General features: G+C 38.2%; 1 protein-coding gene across 1 annotated transcript in view; it reads left to right on the top strand.

Moving 5' to 3' along the window:
• LOC139021728 (ankyrin repeat domain-containing protein 26-like) overlaps nucleotides 1-11,608 on the top strand; it is an 83,585-nt gene extending 71,977 nt beyond the window's left edge. The window contains exons 19-21 of the mRNA XM_070432258.1: nucleotides 8,728-8,892; nucleotides 9,607-9,643; nucleotides 10,976-11,608. Coding sequence (XP_070288359.1) covers nucleotides 8,728-8,892; nucleotides 9,607-9,634 — 193 coding nt within the window. The 3' untranslated portion in view covers nucleotides 9,635-9,643; nucleotides 10,976-11,608. The remainder of the gene's footprint in view (nucleotides 1-8,727; nucleotides 8,893-9,606; nucleotides 9,644-10,975) is intronic.
• Nucleotides 11,609-13,032: the final 1,424 nt, after the last annotated feature.

Raw genomic sequence — 13,032 nt, forward strand, 5'->3', positions numbered from 1 at the left:
AAAAAAAATGCCTCTATTAATCTGTGAGCAACAAACCAAACTGGGTTGGGGGTCTCAGACAATTCGCTCATATGATTGCAAAGACAGATAGAAACTCTCGGATTAGAGAGGGCTCCCCTGAGGGCTCCCAGATTGGAGAGGGTGTAGGTCGAGCTGAGGTTCCCGCCCGCCTGCCACCCCCTCACCCAAAGTATTGCTCCAATCTGTGATTTCAGTTCTCTTCACGTTCATGATATTTAGATTTGTTGCCTTTGCCGTCATTACATGGAAGTGAGCCTTACCCAATTGATTTCATTGTACTGGTATAGCTTGCTACTTATCTGATTTGTTCATTCTTACCATTAATTTTCACATTCTAGTTTAATTCTGGATGTTTGTCCAATACACCAGAAGTGATTTCACAGTTTTATTTAACTCTGTTATTTAGTTTATTATGATAAATTACAAAAGTTAAAATTAGCTTGAACCGACGTATCACTACATTTTCTTGCACTTGGAATTGTTTTCTTAGAACTGAAAACTTAAAAATTTATTCCCGACAATTTTATAACAGATAGAATTTCTCTGATTTCAAAATTTTTTATATTCAACTGTTTTTTAATATTTGTGTTCCTAACACAATGCATGTCACCTAGTTCCTCATTGTCCTTTCAATCTGTGTTAAATAGGGAGACTCAATTTTACATTGACTGATTTTGGACTTTTGGTGCATTTCTAAGACTTTCAGAAAACATTAGAACTCTAATAATTTATGTAAATAATTTTTTCTATTTCTCAAATGTGTATTCAGTTAACAACTCTTGCTATACAAATACATGAAAGCTAAAACAGTTACTATTCCTAAGACTTTAGCTTTGTACATGGCAGACAGAACATTGTGTCTCCACAAAAGGTTGAGTCTCAGTGCTTCCCCACGAAACACAGACCACATGTTTACATCAACAAGGCAGTGCCTTTCTACTCTGAATTTTACCTCTTTTCAAACTCTCACAGTGGTGATGCTGGTTTCTCAGAAGGCAGAAACAGAGCTTAACAAACTTGTTTATCACATAAGTTATATGCTCTATATAATTCCTCATGTCTTCACTTTATTTTGTCCACTTACACAATTGCCCCGTAGTCGTTTTATCTTTTAAAGGCAACCGATAATTGCTCAACTTCTTCCTATGCTTTTTTTCCATTCATTTTTCTCTGTACTTAACTTTTCAGCTCCTTGATTAGCAAATTTTTCCTTGGTTCTTTTTTTTCTGCAATAAAATACATGTTTTTGATATTTACAAGCTGATAATGTATTTCCTTCTCACATTAACCTTTTTACAATTAGATAATGAATTGCTATAGTTCAAATGTGCAAATGTACTTGATTTTATTTTGTTTATATTACATTTATTTTTATAACTTTTAAAATAAGGATGATACCAAAATTTAACTTAAAAATATCAATAGTTACTGACCATATATCACACACGGGAATGTAGATGTGTGTGTCGTTTGTATATGTGTATCAATTGGTCTCAAAAGGAGAAGGCAACATTATTTTTCAACCTGTAATATCAAATGTAATAGAATGGTAGCCTATCAATAAATTAGTGTTAAATGAATGAGCATATATTTGCATTTTTTGTGTTTTGCTGTTGTTGTTGGCTTCTCTGCATTTTTCTATCAAAAATATAACTTTTCCCTCTTTAAAAGGGGGTTGTTTTGAACAACGTACATTAAGTATAAAGTCAAGGAAGGAGAAGACATTTCTGTAAGTGTAGAGTAGTCATCTTTCTTGTTGGAGCTGTGCTGGAGTAGATGGCAAATGACAGCCCTGCTTCCCTTTTGAGATTAGATCATAGAGTCAGGCAGATGGAGATGGACTTACTAGCTTGGTTACTCACACATAGTAAGGAATTGGAAAATGTGGTTTAGATGTGGGGTCACAGGGCTTCTGAACACTCATCCCAAATCAGGCAGTTTCACACCCAGTTGGGAGTGGAGGGAAGAAATACCTGACACCTGTCCCTGGGCAGGCTGCTCCCTGCAGAGATGAGAGCAGACCCAAGTTCATGTGACTGTGGGCAGCCATGTCTTTTCAAAGAAGTGCTTTGGGGCTAAGCAAGCATCCCCAGTTCCTTCTCTCAAGTGCACACATCAGATATCTCTTCTGTCCCCTAGTGAGGAAGGTAGAGAGAGCCTAAGGCCTCCTGTGGAGACTGGAGGGCAGAGAAGTGAAGGTGCTCCTATGATTTCTGATGGGGTTAAGTCATAATGGAAATTAAGTTCATGTCTTGTGTACAGACCAACTAAGGATGAAAGAGGTTGGGCAGAAGTATGCCAAACAGTAAAGAGAAATCTGTTTTGTGTTTTAAATTTTGCTATAGATAACCCCCAACACAGATAATTCATTTGTTGGTTGATTTGGGTAAACCAAGTTTTATTTGGAGGGAATGGATAGTTCCTTTAAGGAAGAATTTCCTTAGTTTAACCAAAGATTTTCTCCTTCAAGTTTCTTGTCCTGTGGCTAAATAATCTGTGCTTTATTAATTGAGTGTAATGACTGCTACAAATAGGATGTATGATATTAATTTCTGTTTCTATATTTTTACTCATTGCTTAAAAATTGATAGTTGAGTTACAACGCTATTATTTTGTGTCTCATGCTAAAACATTATTGAGCTACATGACAGTTTTACAGATTCATTTTCTCTGAGTTATAGTTAAAGTTTTGTTTATTTTTCCATAAATATGAGGAAGGAGCCGGCACAGAACCTTAGGCCTTAGAGCCCACTTTGGGCCTGCAGCTAATTGGTTTTCTGACCTCAGGCAACCTGTAATCTCTCTGAGCTTTTGTTGCCTCTTAGGACAAATTAGGAACTTGGACTAAGTCAGTGATTTTCATTGATTATGCTTATATGCCTGCAACAAGTCCTCCGCTGTCCAAAAGAGACAAGAACCAGAAAGTAAATGAAACTCTGAGTAACCACAAGAGCTGCCACAAAATAAAAACATTAAATATTGTGCAGTTTATTCAGGGGACATTAAAGCCTTCAAGCAGAATTGTGTATTTGGAGCCAAAGTTTCAAAGTTTGCTTATCTGGTTTCTCAATTACTAACATATTAGAAATGACAATTAAGGGGAGGTAAAAAAGACTAGCTGCTAATGATAGACAAACTGACATTAGCAAGAAATACAAGAGAGAAATAGAGCATGAAGGAAGATATACCAATTCCAAATCCTGGCAGTTTGTGCATATATTTTTGATGTTTTTGTAACTTTATTTTTCAATTACATTTTACATTGAATATTATATTAGTTTCAGGTGTACAACATAGTGATTAGACATTTATATAACTTACAAAGTGATCACCCCATAAGTCTGGCACCCCCTGGCACCATACATAATTATTACAATATTTTTTTTAAATTAAATCTTTATTGTTCAGATTATTACAATTGTTCCGCTTTTGTCCCCCATAGCTCTCCTCCACCCAGTTCCCACCCCACTCTCTGCCCTTACCCCCCACCACTGTCCACATCCATAGGTGTACGATTTTTGTCCAGTCTCTTCCCACACCCCCCACACCCCTTTCCCCCCAAGAATTGTCAGTCCACTCCCTTTCTATGCCCCTGATTCCATTATATTCACCAGTTTATTCGGTTCATCAGATTATTTATACACTTGATTTTTAGATTCACTTGTTGATAGATGTGTATTTGTTGTTCATAATTTGTATCTTTACCTTTTTCTTCTTCTTGCTCTTCTTAAAGGATACCTTTCAGCATTTCATATAATACTGATTTGGTGGTGATGAACTCCTTTTACTTTTTTTTGTCTGTGAAGCTCTTTATCTGAACTTCAATTCTGAATGATAGCTTTGCTGGGTAAAGTAATCTTGGTTGTAGGTTCTTGCTATTGATCACTTTGAATATTTCTTGCCACTCCCTTCTGGCCTGCATAGTTTCTGTTGAGAAATCAGCTGAGAGTCATATGGGTACTCCCTCTTAGGTAACTGACTGTTTTTCTCTTGCTGCTTTTAAGATTCTTTCTTTGTCTTTTGCTCTTGGCATTTTAATTATGATGTGTCTTGGTGTGGTCCTCTTTGATTCCTTTTGTTTTGGGTTCTCTGTGCTTCCTGGGCTTGTAAGTCTATTTCTTTCACCAGGTAGGGGAAATTTTCTGTCATGATTTCTTCAAATAGGATTTCAATATCTTTCTCTCTCTCTTCTTCTGTCACCCCCATAATTCGGATGTTGGTACGCTTGAAGTTGTCCCAGAGGCTCCTTACACTATCTTCATATTTTTGGATTCTTTTTTCTTTTTGTTTTTCTGGTTGGGTGTTTTTTGCTTCTTTGTATTTCTCATCTTTGACTTGATTCTTGCAATCCTCTAGTCTGCTGTTGAAACTCTGTATAATATTCTTTATTTCAGTCAGTGTATGCTTAATTTCTAGTTGATCCTTTTTCATAACCTTGAGGGTCTCACTAGATTTCTTGAGGGTCTCACTAAATTTATCGGCAGTTTCTAGAAAATTCTTGAAAAACCATATAAGTGTGGTTTTGAACTCTATGTCCAGTAGTTTGCTTTCCTCCATTTCTGTCATTTGTGACCCGTTCCTTTGTCTCTGCATTTTGGCTGCTTCTCTGTGTTGATAGATTGGCTTTCTGTGCTAGGTGTCCTATAGGGCCCAGTGGCTCAGCCTCCCCAGTTACCTGAGGTGGACACTCTTAGTGCACCCCTTTCTGGGTTTTGTGCACTGTCTTGTTGTAGTTAAGCCTTGATTGTTGTAGATATCACTTGGAGGAATTGACCTCCAGGCCAGTTGGCTGTGAGAATCAGCTGTGTCTGCAGTGGGAGAACTTCTGTGCTTTAGATACCCCTCTGGGGCAAAACTTGCTTCAGTGGGGCTTTGGTGCTCACTGAGTCTGCCCCCTGAGTGTGTCCCTTATGGATCTGAGGAGTTGTAATCTGGATGGTACCAATCTGACCACTGGGTACACTGGCTCTTGGATCTCTAAGGAGGTGCTAATTTAGCCTCTGCCTGAGGCTACCCAGCAGGAGCTATGGAGAGATCTGCAGATTCCTCTTCTTTGTTTGGGGTTTGGAGGTGCCCAGATGAGGCCCAGCTGTGAAGCAATGCAAGCTGCTGTGGGGCCTTGGGCCTTCTTTTGGAAGTTCTGGGTCTCTCTGACCAAGCTGCAGTTTGTTAGGTAATTTTCAGGTTGCAAAGTGCCAGGCCTTTCATATGCAAATGCCTCTGCACACAGCTTGGGTGGGGCAGGGTCTCAGGGGTTCAACAGGGTGGAGCAAGCAGCTATGGCTGCTACTCAGTCCTACCCTAAGAGGCACCGTGTCTCAGTGTCCCGCAGTAATCACTGCAAGCACCTCTGAGAGGAAGTCGCCCTCAAGTTCCAACCGATGCCAGACAGTCCAGTTTTTCCCTGTATGAATCCGGGTCCCCAAAGACTCGCCCAGAAGTGGAGTTCAGAGCATTTGGGAGCTTGTGACTTTCTCCTGATTAAAAAAGACAACCAGGTCCTCAGTTGCCTGCCCTTTTTGCGTGCGCCTCCCTACCTCTGCACTTTACTTCCGCACCTCCTCTGAGTCTCAGTGTTCTTTTCTCTTTCCTTCTAGTTGTAGAATTTCCACTCAGCCAGCCTTCCTGTGGTTCTGGATGATGTCCTTTTTGTCTTTTAGTTATATTTTTGAAGTGGTTGTGCAAGGCAGCAATTTCTGGTGTTTACCTATGCCGCCATCTTGGTCTCCCAATTTGCTCATATTTACCTTCACTATGCTTTTTGTATGAAAGCAGAAATCTATGGAACTTTCCATTAAATATGACATATATATGCTTGATAAAAAATTAAAAAAAATAAATCAGTGATTTTCATACCTTAAATATTTTTTTAGACTAGAAATTTTATTTTTAGAATTTGCATGAAAATGTTTTATATAATACAGACAAATCGAGCTGCCTAACTAAGGGGGGATGGAGACTCTGAAGCCCTGCAATCCTGCAGGTGTCCACAGGGGAAACAGATTCCTATGGGAGAGAGTTTGGGAACTACCAGTTCTGAGAAAAATCCTTCTAATGACAAATCCTTTGAATTGAATGTTGCTATACTTTTTTCACCTTTTTATATTGTTGAAAATGACACAATAGGAATAAAATGGCAGATGTGTTCTCCTTATTAATGTTGGAACTTCAAGCTCCTTCCACCCTCTGGACAAAGTCCTCACCTAGAAATAAGCATAAACATCACAGAAATAAATATTTAGGAAAGGAGCTTTTGTAGGAACAGAGAATAATGTTCCATGGGTAGTTTCTTAATTCAAGTTGTGTAAAAGTGTGATTCACATAATACCTATTTTATTAATGGTGACAGAAAAGTGATTCAATAAAGGCCTTGGTCTTTATCTAGTATCGAGCTATTTATTTTACAAAGTCTGTCTAGTAATGTTGCCACATTATCCATTTAATAAGGCCTGTCTGTCATGCTATTGTCATAAGTGTTAATAAAAACAGCCTCCAAAAATACTGGGGAGCATGTTAGTCATAAAATTTGTCTTCATACCTGAAATTTGGTATTGGGTATCACATGATAATGATCACCACAGTGTTTAATGCTTAATATACTATTTTAAACCCTGTTTCAGGCATTGAGTGAAAAGATACCTTTTTAAAGAAAAGTTTTATTAAGAACACTCTAGATCAGGACACTTTTAATATAATTGGAAGTATTTCCACACATTTCATTATTAAGTAGACTATAATTATAATTGTTTGTTTCCAAATGTAGCTCTAATTTCTAGAAAGAAAACAAGGTTGTTACAATTACAGAATTATATATTGATTTTTGTTACTGTTATTTATCCTCACCTGAGGATACTTTTTCCATTGCTTTTCAGAGAGACTGGGAGGGAGGGAGGAGGGGGAGAGAGAAAAGAAACATCCATGTGAGAGAGAAATATCTAATGGTTGCCTCCCGCATGCAACCCTACTGGGGGCGGGGAGCAAACCTGCAACCCTGGTATGTGCCCCAGACCAGGAATCAAACCTGCAACCCTTACGTCAAAGGGCTGAAGCTCTTTGAGGAAAACCGGCCAGGGCCATATATTGATTTTTTTATTCCTCAAATCAAAGATTTCCTGAAACTTTTGTTGTTCATATGAATAAAGAAATGTCTCAGTCGTAATAAAGACAGTAGCATAGTTTCAGTTATCTTTTGCCAGCAGAATTTTCATGTGACCTTATGACAGTACCACTTTTGTAATTTTAGATTGAAAAATTAATAGCATAGAACATATCTTAAACTTTTAATTTTCTAAAGTATAAGAATAGAAAGTTCATTTTATTATTATTTTTTTCTTTTTGAAACAAGTTTATTAATTTGTTAGTAATATATATAATTGTTAGGCAGAATGTGAAGATGAAGGGTTGCTCTCTCCTACTGGCAAATCAACTACACAATACGTCACAGTATGTGCAGACGTGTACATTGAGGATCTTGGCAAAAGTTTAATCAAATCCCGCTTTCAGTTTATTAAAGAATTTCTCAAGAGTGCCCTTGGGGGAGGTGCAGCAACTTCATGACCAAGTCACAGCTCTCTTCAGAATTCATTCTTATAAAGGCAGTTTTGATTATGTTGATCCAAGTTATGCGGTGGTGGCAGGATGGGTAAAGGCAACGTTTCATTTTTAGTCTCCCCAAATGCTGTCTCACTTGATTTAGGAGGGCTTGGGAATTATCTTCCAGGGAATTTCTGCCATGTGAGTAATGTTCCTGAAAGTTTGTGCAGTCATGAGGAATGGGTCTCTCATTATCTGTGCATGATGGGGAGCTGCTTTCTCTGATAAAACTTTTCCATCTCCTGGTAAAGGGGAAGCTGTGGTAAGACAAAGAGTTTTGCCATTTGGTGAGAGAGGGGGGTGTCTTTTGTTTGTTGCAGTGAAATTCGTCAAGTGCAGTTGTGTGCTGTCTTTGCCAAGGCCTTACGGGAATCCTACGGGGCACAGGCTTTCTTGATGGCAGCTGGGGTTTTCAGTTCAATCTGTACTTGAGTCACCAGATGCAAATTAGACATTTCTCCCTTCAGCTCCCAGTATACATTTTGCATATCATCACTTGAAATGCTTAGTCTTTGGAGAGCTCTGCTCTGCAGATTGTCTTCCTGAGATGGATGTGTTTGTTTGGCTTTTTGAGGCTCTATTCTGAGAGAGTTACATTCTTTTTTCATCGGTTCTAGTTCTTGTTCCAAGCCATGGATCTTCAGGTCACAACTCAGCTTTTCCACCTCCCAGTTTGATGAAGGTGGATTTAAATTCCTTATCACCTGCAGTGTTTCCACCTCTGTTCTTAGCCTGAGGACTTCTATTTCTTTAGACTGCTGCTGTTCATTCAATACTTTTAAACATTCAGGTTGCCTTTGTTCATTTTATCCAATTTTCTCTTTAAATTATCTCTATCAATGCAAACCTCTCGGCAGGCATGATAAAGCCTTATTTAATTGTTCTCGGCGCACAGAACATGTTTTTTCATCTAATAGAGCGCCTGTAAGCTTTTCTTCCAAAAATCTTACTCATTTTTTTAGGAAAGGGTTTTTTTTTCTCTGAATCCTTAAAGCGTTTTTTGATGTCTTCATCAAAAAACAGTGACAAGGGCAAAATGTGAAGCAACAGACTCATCTGAATATATTGAGTCCGAAGTCACTTATCTCTCCTATGGGCTTTTCTATGATTTAGAATGCAGACACGGTCTTCTGCCAGCATATCCATGACAACTCGAGTCAGGCTGCCTCTGGATCCCCAGCGTTGGGAACAGGGTTACCAGGGGTCACCATGGGCTCCGTCCGGTTTCCTGGAAGACACCAGACACCGCCTCTTTCCCAACGAAGGCCTCTGCTCCAGGTACACCGCGGAAGGGTCCCCATTGCCTTGGCCTGGGCTGTGCCAGGACCAACCACTGGGCTGGGGCCTGGGGATCAGGAAGGAGTGGCAAGAGGGGCAGGAGAAGCTGAGGCGCCCCCGGGAGCAGACCCCTACCCAGCAACATGCCTGTGAGGCACAGAACCACGTGTGGCCCCTCAGCGCCCCCATGGGCAGCCCTCTCCCTCCGCCCCCCAGCAGGGAAAGGCAACTCAGGGGGGCTGTAGGCTAGCAGCACCTGGCCTGAAGGGGGATGTAAAGATCATTTAAAATAAAAATCAATTCAAGTAAAAAAAAAACTCACAAAAACCTAAATTTTTATAAATAGCATTTTTTCTTGGAATCGCAAAGTAATGCATTCAGTGTTAAATATGACTTGACTTGTTTAAACTTCTTTAAACCAATGGTATCAAATATTACTTTTCTGAAGTTATGGTTATTCAATGGACCAATAATAATTGTATTTCTATCAGATTAATCTAAATAGCATTATATATGCATGCTCTCTATTATCTAAAATTAAAATGAGTCTGAATTAATTTTGTTTATGTGATTATTTTTCTATTTGTGCAATCCCTAATGCTCCAGTCTCTAAAAGTAGTATTTAAAAGACACATTTCATAAGCTATATATCATTTCTCTAATAATGTCTCTTATTTAACCTAAATACTAAAAATAATATTTGACCTATTTCAGATATGGCAGGAGTATGGAGAAACCCTAACTAGAGAAGGTATGTTGCCAAAACTTATTAGATATCGTTGATTTTGTAAATAAACTGAGAATAGGAAATGGCATCTGTTTCCATGTTTGGATAATATATACTGCATTAAATATTTTTTTCCATGTGAATGAAAAATGTGAAATATAAACAGTCATAAGGAAGAATATACTTATCCCACATGTAATCACCATGTTCTATGGCTCTTTAAAGACCTCAGAAGTCTACCAGCATGCATCTCTCTTCATTTCTGGCTATTCTCTTCCTTCCCTCTGCCGTGGACTGTCGACCTGCACACTGAAACTATGGTCAGAAAACTGGCTTCATCACTTCTCATGTTTTTACTAGTGATATAAGGCCAAATAACCAGACTCATCTAGTAATACTGTCAAGCAGTTACAGTTCATGTAACTGTCAACTGAGGGGAAATATTCAAAACTCCAGTCATTGACTTGTCATTCTTTTACCTTCATGAAAACTCCAAATTCCTTTACGTGGAGTAAAAACACTGAAGTCCATTTAGTTGTTGCCAAATAATGCAGCCTTCTATTTGCTGCTCTGCCCCTTTGCTCTAGCAGCTAAACTAGACATTTCCAGTTCCACAAATGTTCTTCCTCATTTCTAGTTCTCGCATCTGCTTCATTTCTCTTTCTGGCATACTTTTTTTTTTTTTTTTTTTTTTTTGTCCATCAGATATCAACTTACATATCACCTCCAGCAAAAAGCTGACAATATTGACACAAAACTGGGATGTCTCCTCTGTGTGCTCCAATAGTGCCCTGTGTTATATTGGTTGGTGGTATCTATGACTCTGAGTGAAATTGCTTGCTCGTTTGTTGCTTTTTCAGTTTACAGTAAACTAGAGGCCCGGTGCCCGAAATCTGTGCAAAGGTAGGGTACTTAGGCCTGGCTGGCAATCAGGGTCGATTGGGGCCTTCCAGCTCTGGGCCCGGGCCTTGCTTCATTCCGCGCCACCTCCTGGTGGTCAACACACATCATAGCAGCGTTCGAACTTCCGGTCTCCCAGTCAAACTCCTGAGGGGACACTTTGCATATTAGCCATTTATATATATAAATGATTGTTCAGGGGTGGGCTGTGTCATCTTCATCTTGTAACTCCAGTGCTTGTCACACTACCTTAGTGCATGGTGTTGAATATGGGGAAAACCAGAAGCTCTGATACTTAGCCATGATACCAATTAATACAGTGTGCAACCACTGAATTAATAATTACGTTTCATAGTATTCTTGTGTTGTATATTGTACCCAGATATAGAAGTCTTTATTGTTTTTAACACTTATACTTAGTTGTAGTTTAAAGAATACAATTCTTTTTCTTTCCAGATGCTGCTAAATTTGAAGCTGAATCCTATAGAGTTTGTCCTGTAGGATCTGTAGGATCAATCAGTCAGTCAAGTTCATGTCAAGATTTACTTTTGAAAACACAAAAAGAATATAAAGAGATTTTGCTGAAAAATTACATGATCTGAAACATAAACAGTAAAAAATTATTTACTGTACTGTTTACATAACATTTTGTTTTCCATTAGACACATGACGTGAACTTGTATTAAAGAAAAAAATTTTTGATCATATATTTGATGAAAATTTATATAGTATTTTAAACTGGAGTATTTTGGGGGCATCTAAGTAAGTTTTAAGCAGATTTTGTAAATGAAAGCCAGCACTATTGAATTATACACATTCAAATTGCTCAAATACCAACTGTTTAAACAACATCAAAGCAAACAACTTGTCCTTCATATTTTAGTGAAGCTAGTTGATAGATATTTTTACATATTCCAATTTTATCACAATATTTGATCCTAAAGATTTAGACAGAGATAATTTTGGTATCTGCTGCTATGGCTTCTGTTTAGCTATATTAAAATGTTATCATGGCATTGGACTTATGCAATTTTAAACACATATTTAAAAATTTTTCCTTGTGGGGGAAATAAAGTTTGCCTAAGGCTTTTCTACTTTTCCATTTATTGAATGAATTTTTAGAAAGAGTCTTAAAATTACAGAAAGTTCCAAGTTTTAGTTCCAAGAACTCTGTTTCCCTGAACTATTTGAGAGTAAATTGTTACACTGTGCCACCGTGCTTTATTGCTTTAGTACATTCCACTTGTCTACCATACCACCTCCACAATCAGAAAATTCACACTAATACATTCTATTGTTTCATCCTCACATCCTTTTCAAATTTTGCCACTTGTCTGTATAGCATGAAGACCCTGTTCAGATCCATAGGTTCCATTGAGCTGTAGTGGCTATTCTTTTCCTTCAGGCTGGAACAGGTCCTTAGTCTTTCCTTGACTTTCATGACATTGAATCCTTTGAAGAGGAAGTTCAACTAATGTATGTCGAACGTCCTTCAATTTCAGACCATGGATTTTTCTGATGTTTCCTTATGATAATACTAGAGGCCCAGTGCATGAATTTGTGTACCAGAGGGATCCCTTGGACTGGCCTGCAGGATTGGGCTGAAACCAGCTCTCCAACATCCCCTGAGTGGTCCTGGATTACGAGGGGGGGGGGCGCGGGAGGTTGGCCAGCCAGGGAGGGACCGCGGAAGGGCTCCAGGGCATGTCCAGGCCGTCTTCATCAGCCAGACTCAAGCAGCAAGCTAATCTACTGGGTCGAGTGTCTGCTCCCTGGTGGTCAGTATATGTCATAGCAAGTGGTTGGCCTTAGCATAGCATATTACACTTTGATTGGTTGAACAGATGACCAGACACTTAGCATATTAGGCTTTTATTATGTAGGATTCAGATCAGACATTTTTAGCAAGAGCATCACAGAAGTAGTCCTATACTCTTCTCATTGCATCCTGTGATGTGACCTACAGTTTTGATTTGTCATTCTTTGTGATGTTAATGTTCATCAGTGAAGGCAGTATCTACTGGGTTTCTCCACTGTAATGTTTCTTTTTTCACTTCACAATTATTGCTTTATAGGGAAGTTTTTAGAGTCAGTGTAAATATCTCTTCTTCATTAAACTTTTAATTTATTCATTTATCAATATGAATTTGTGGTTTATTTCATAAAATGGGTTATAATGTGTTAAAATTATTTTTAAAATTTTTCTTTTAGAAATATTTTGTATTAGAAGTTTCAGTCTTATAGAAAAGTTATAACAATAGTACAAAAAAATTCCTAAAACCATTCCTCAAATGTTAACAATTTACTACATTTACTTTATCCTTTCTCCCTTCCTGTCTATTGCCTAAATAAATGTAAATGTAGGTCTGTTAGATATAATATATGAACCATTTGTAAGTTGCACACATGATACCTCTTTACTCCTAAATACTTTAGTGTGCATTTCCTAGGAAAATATAATTATCTTACATAATCAACACTAATAAAAGACAAATATGCTAATTAAAGCAAAA

This window comes from Myotis yumanensis, unplaced genomic scaffold (genome assembly GCF_028538775.1).
Source record: "Myotis yumanensis isolate MYYU_CA2020_CCGP unplaced genomic scaffold, mMyoYum1.0.hap1 SCAF_1, whole genome shotgun sequence".
NCBI lineage: Eukaryota > Metazoa > Chordata > Mammalia > Chiroptera > Vespertilionidae > Myotis > Myotis yumanensis.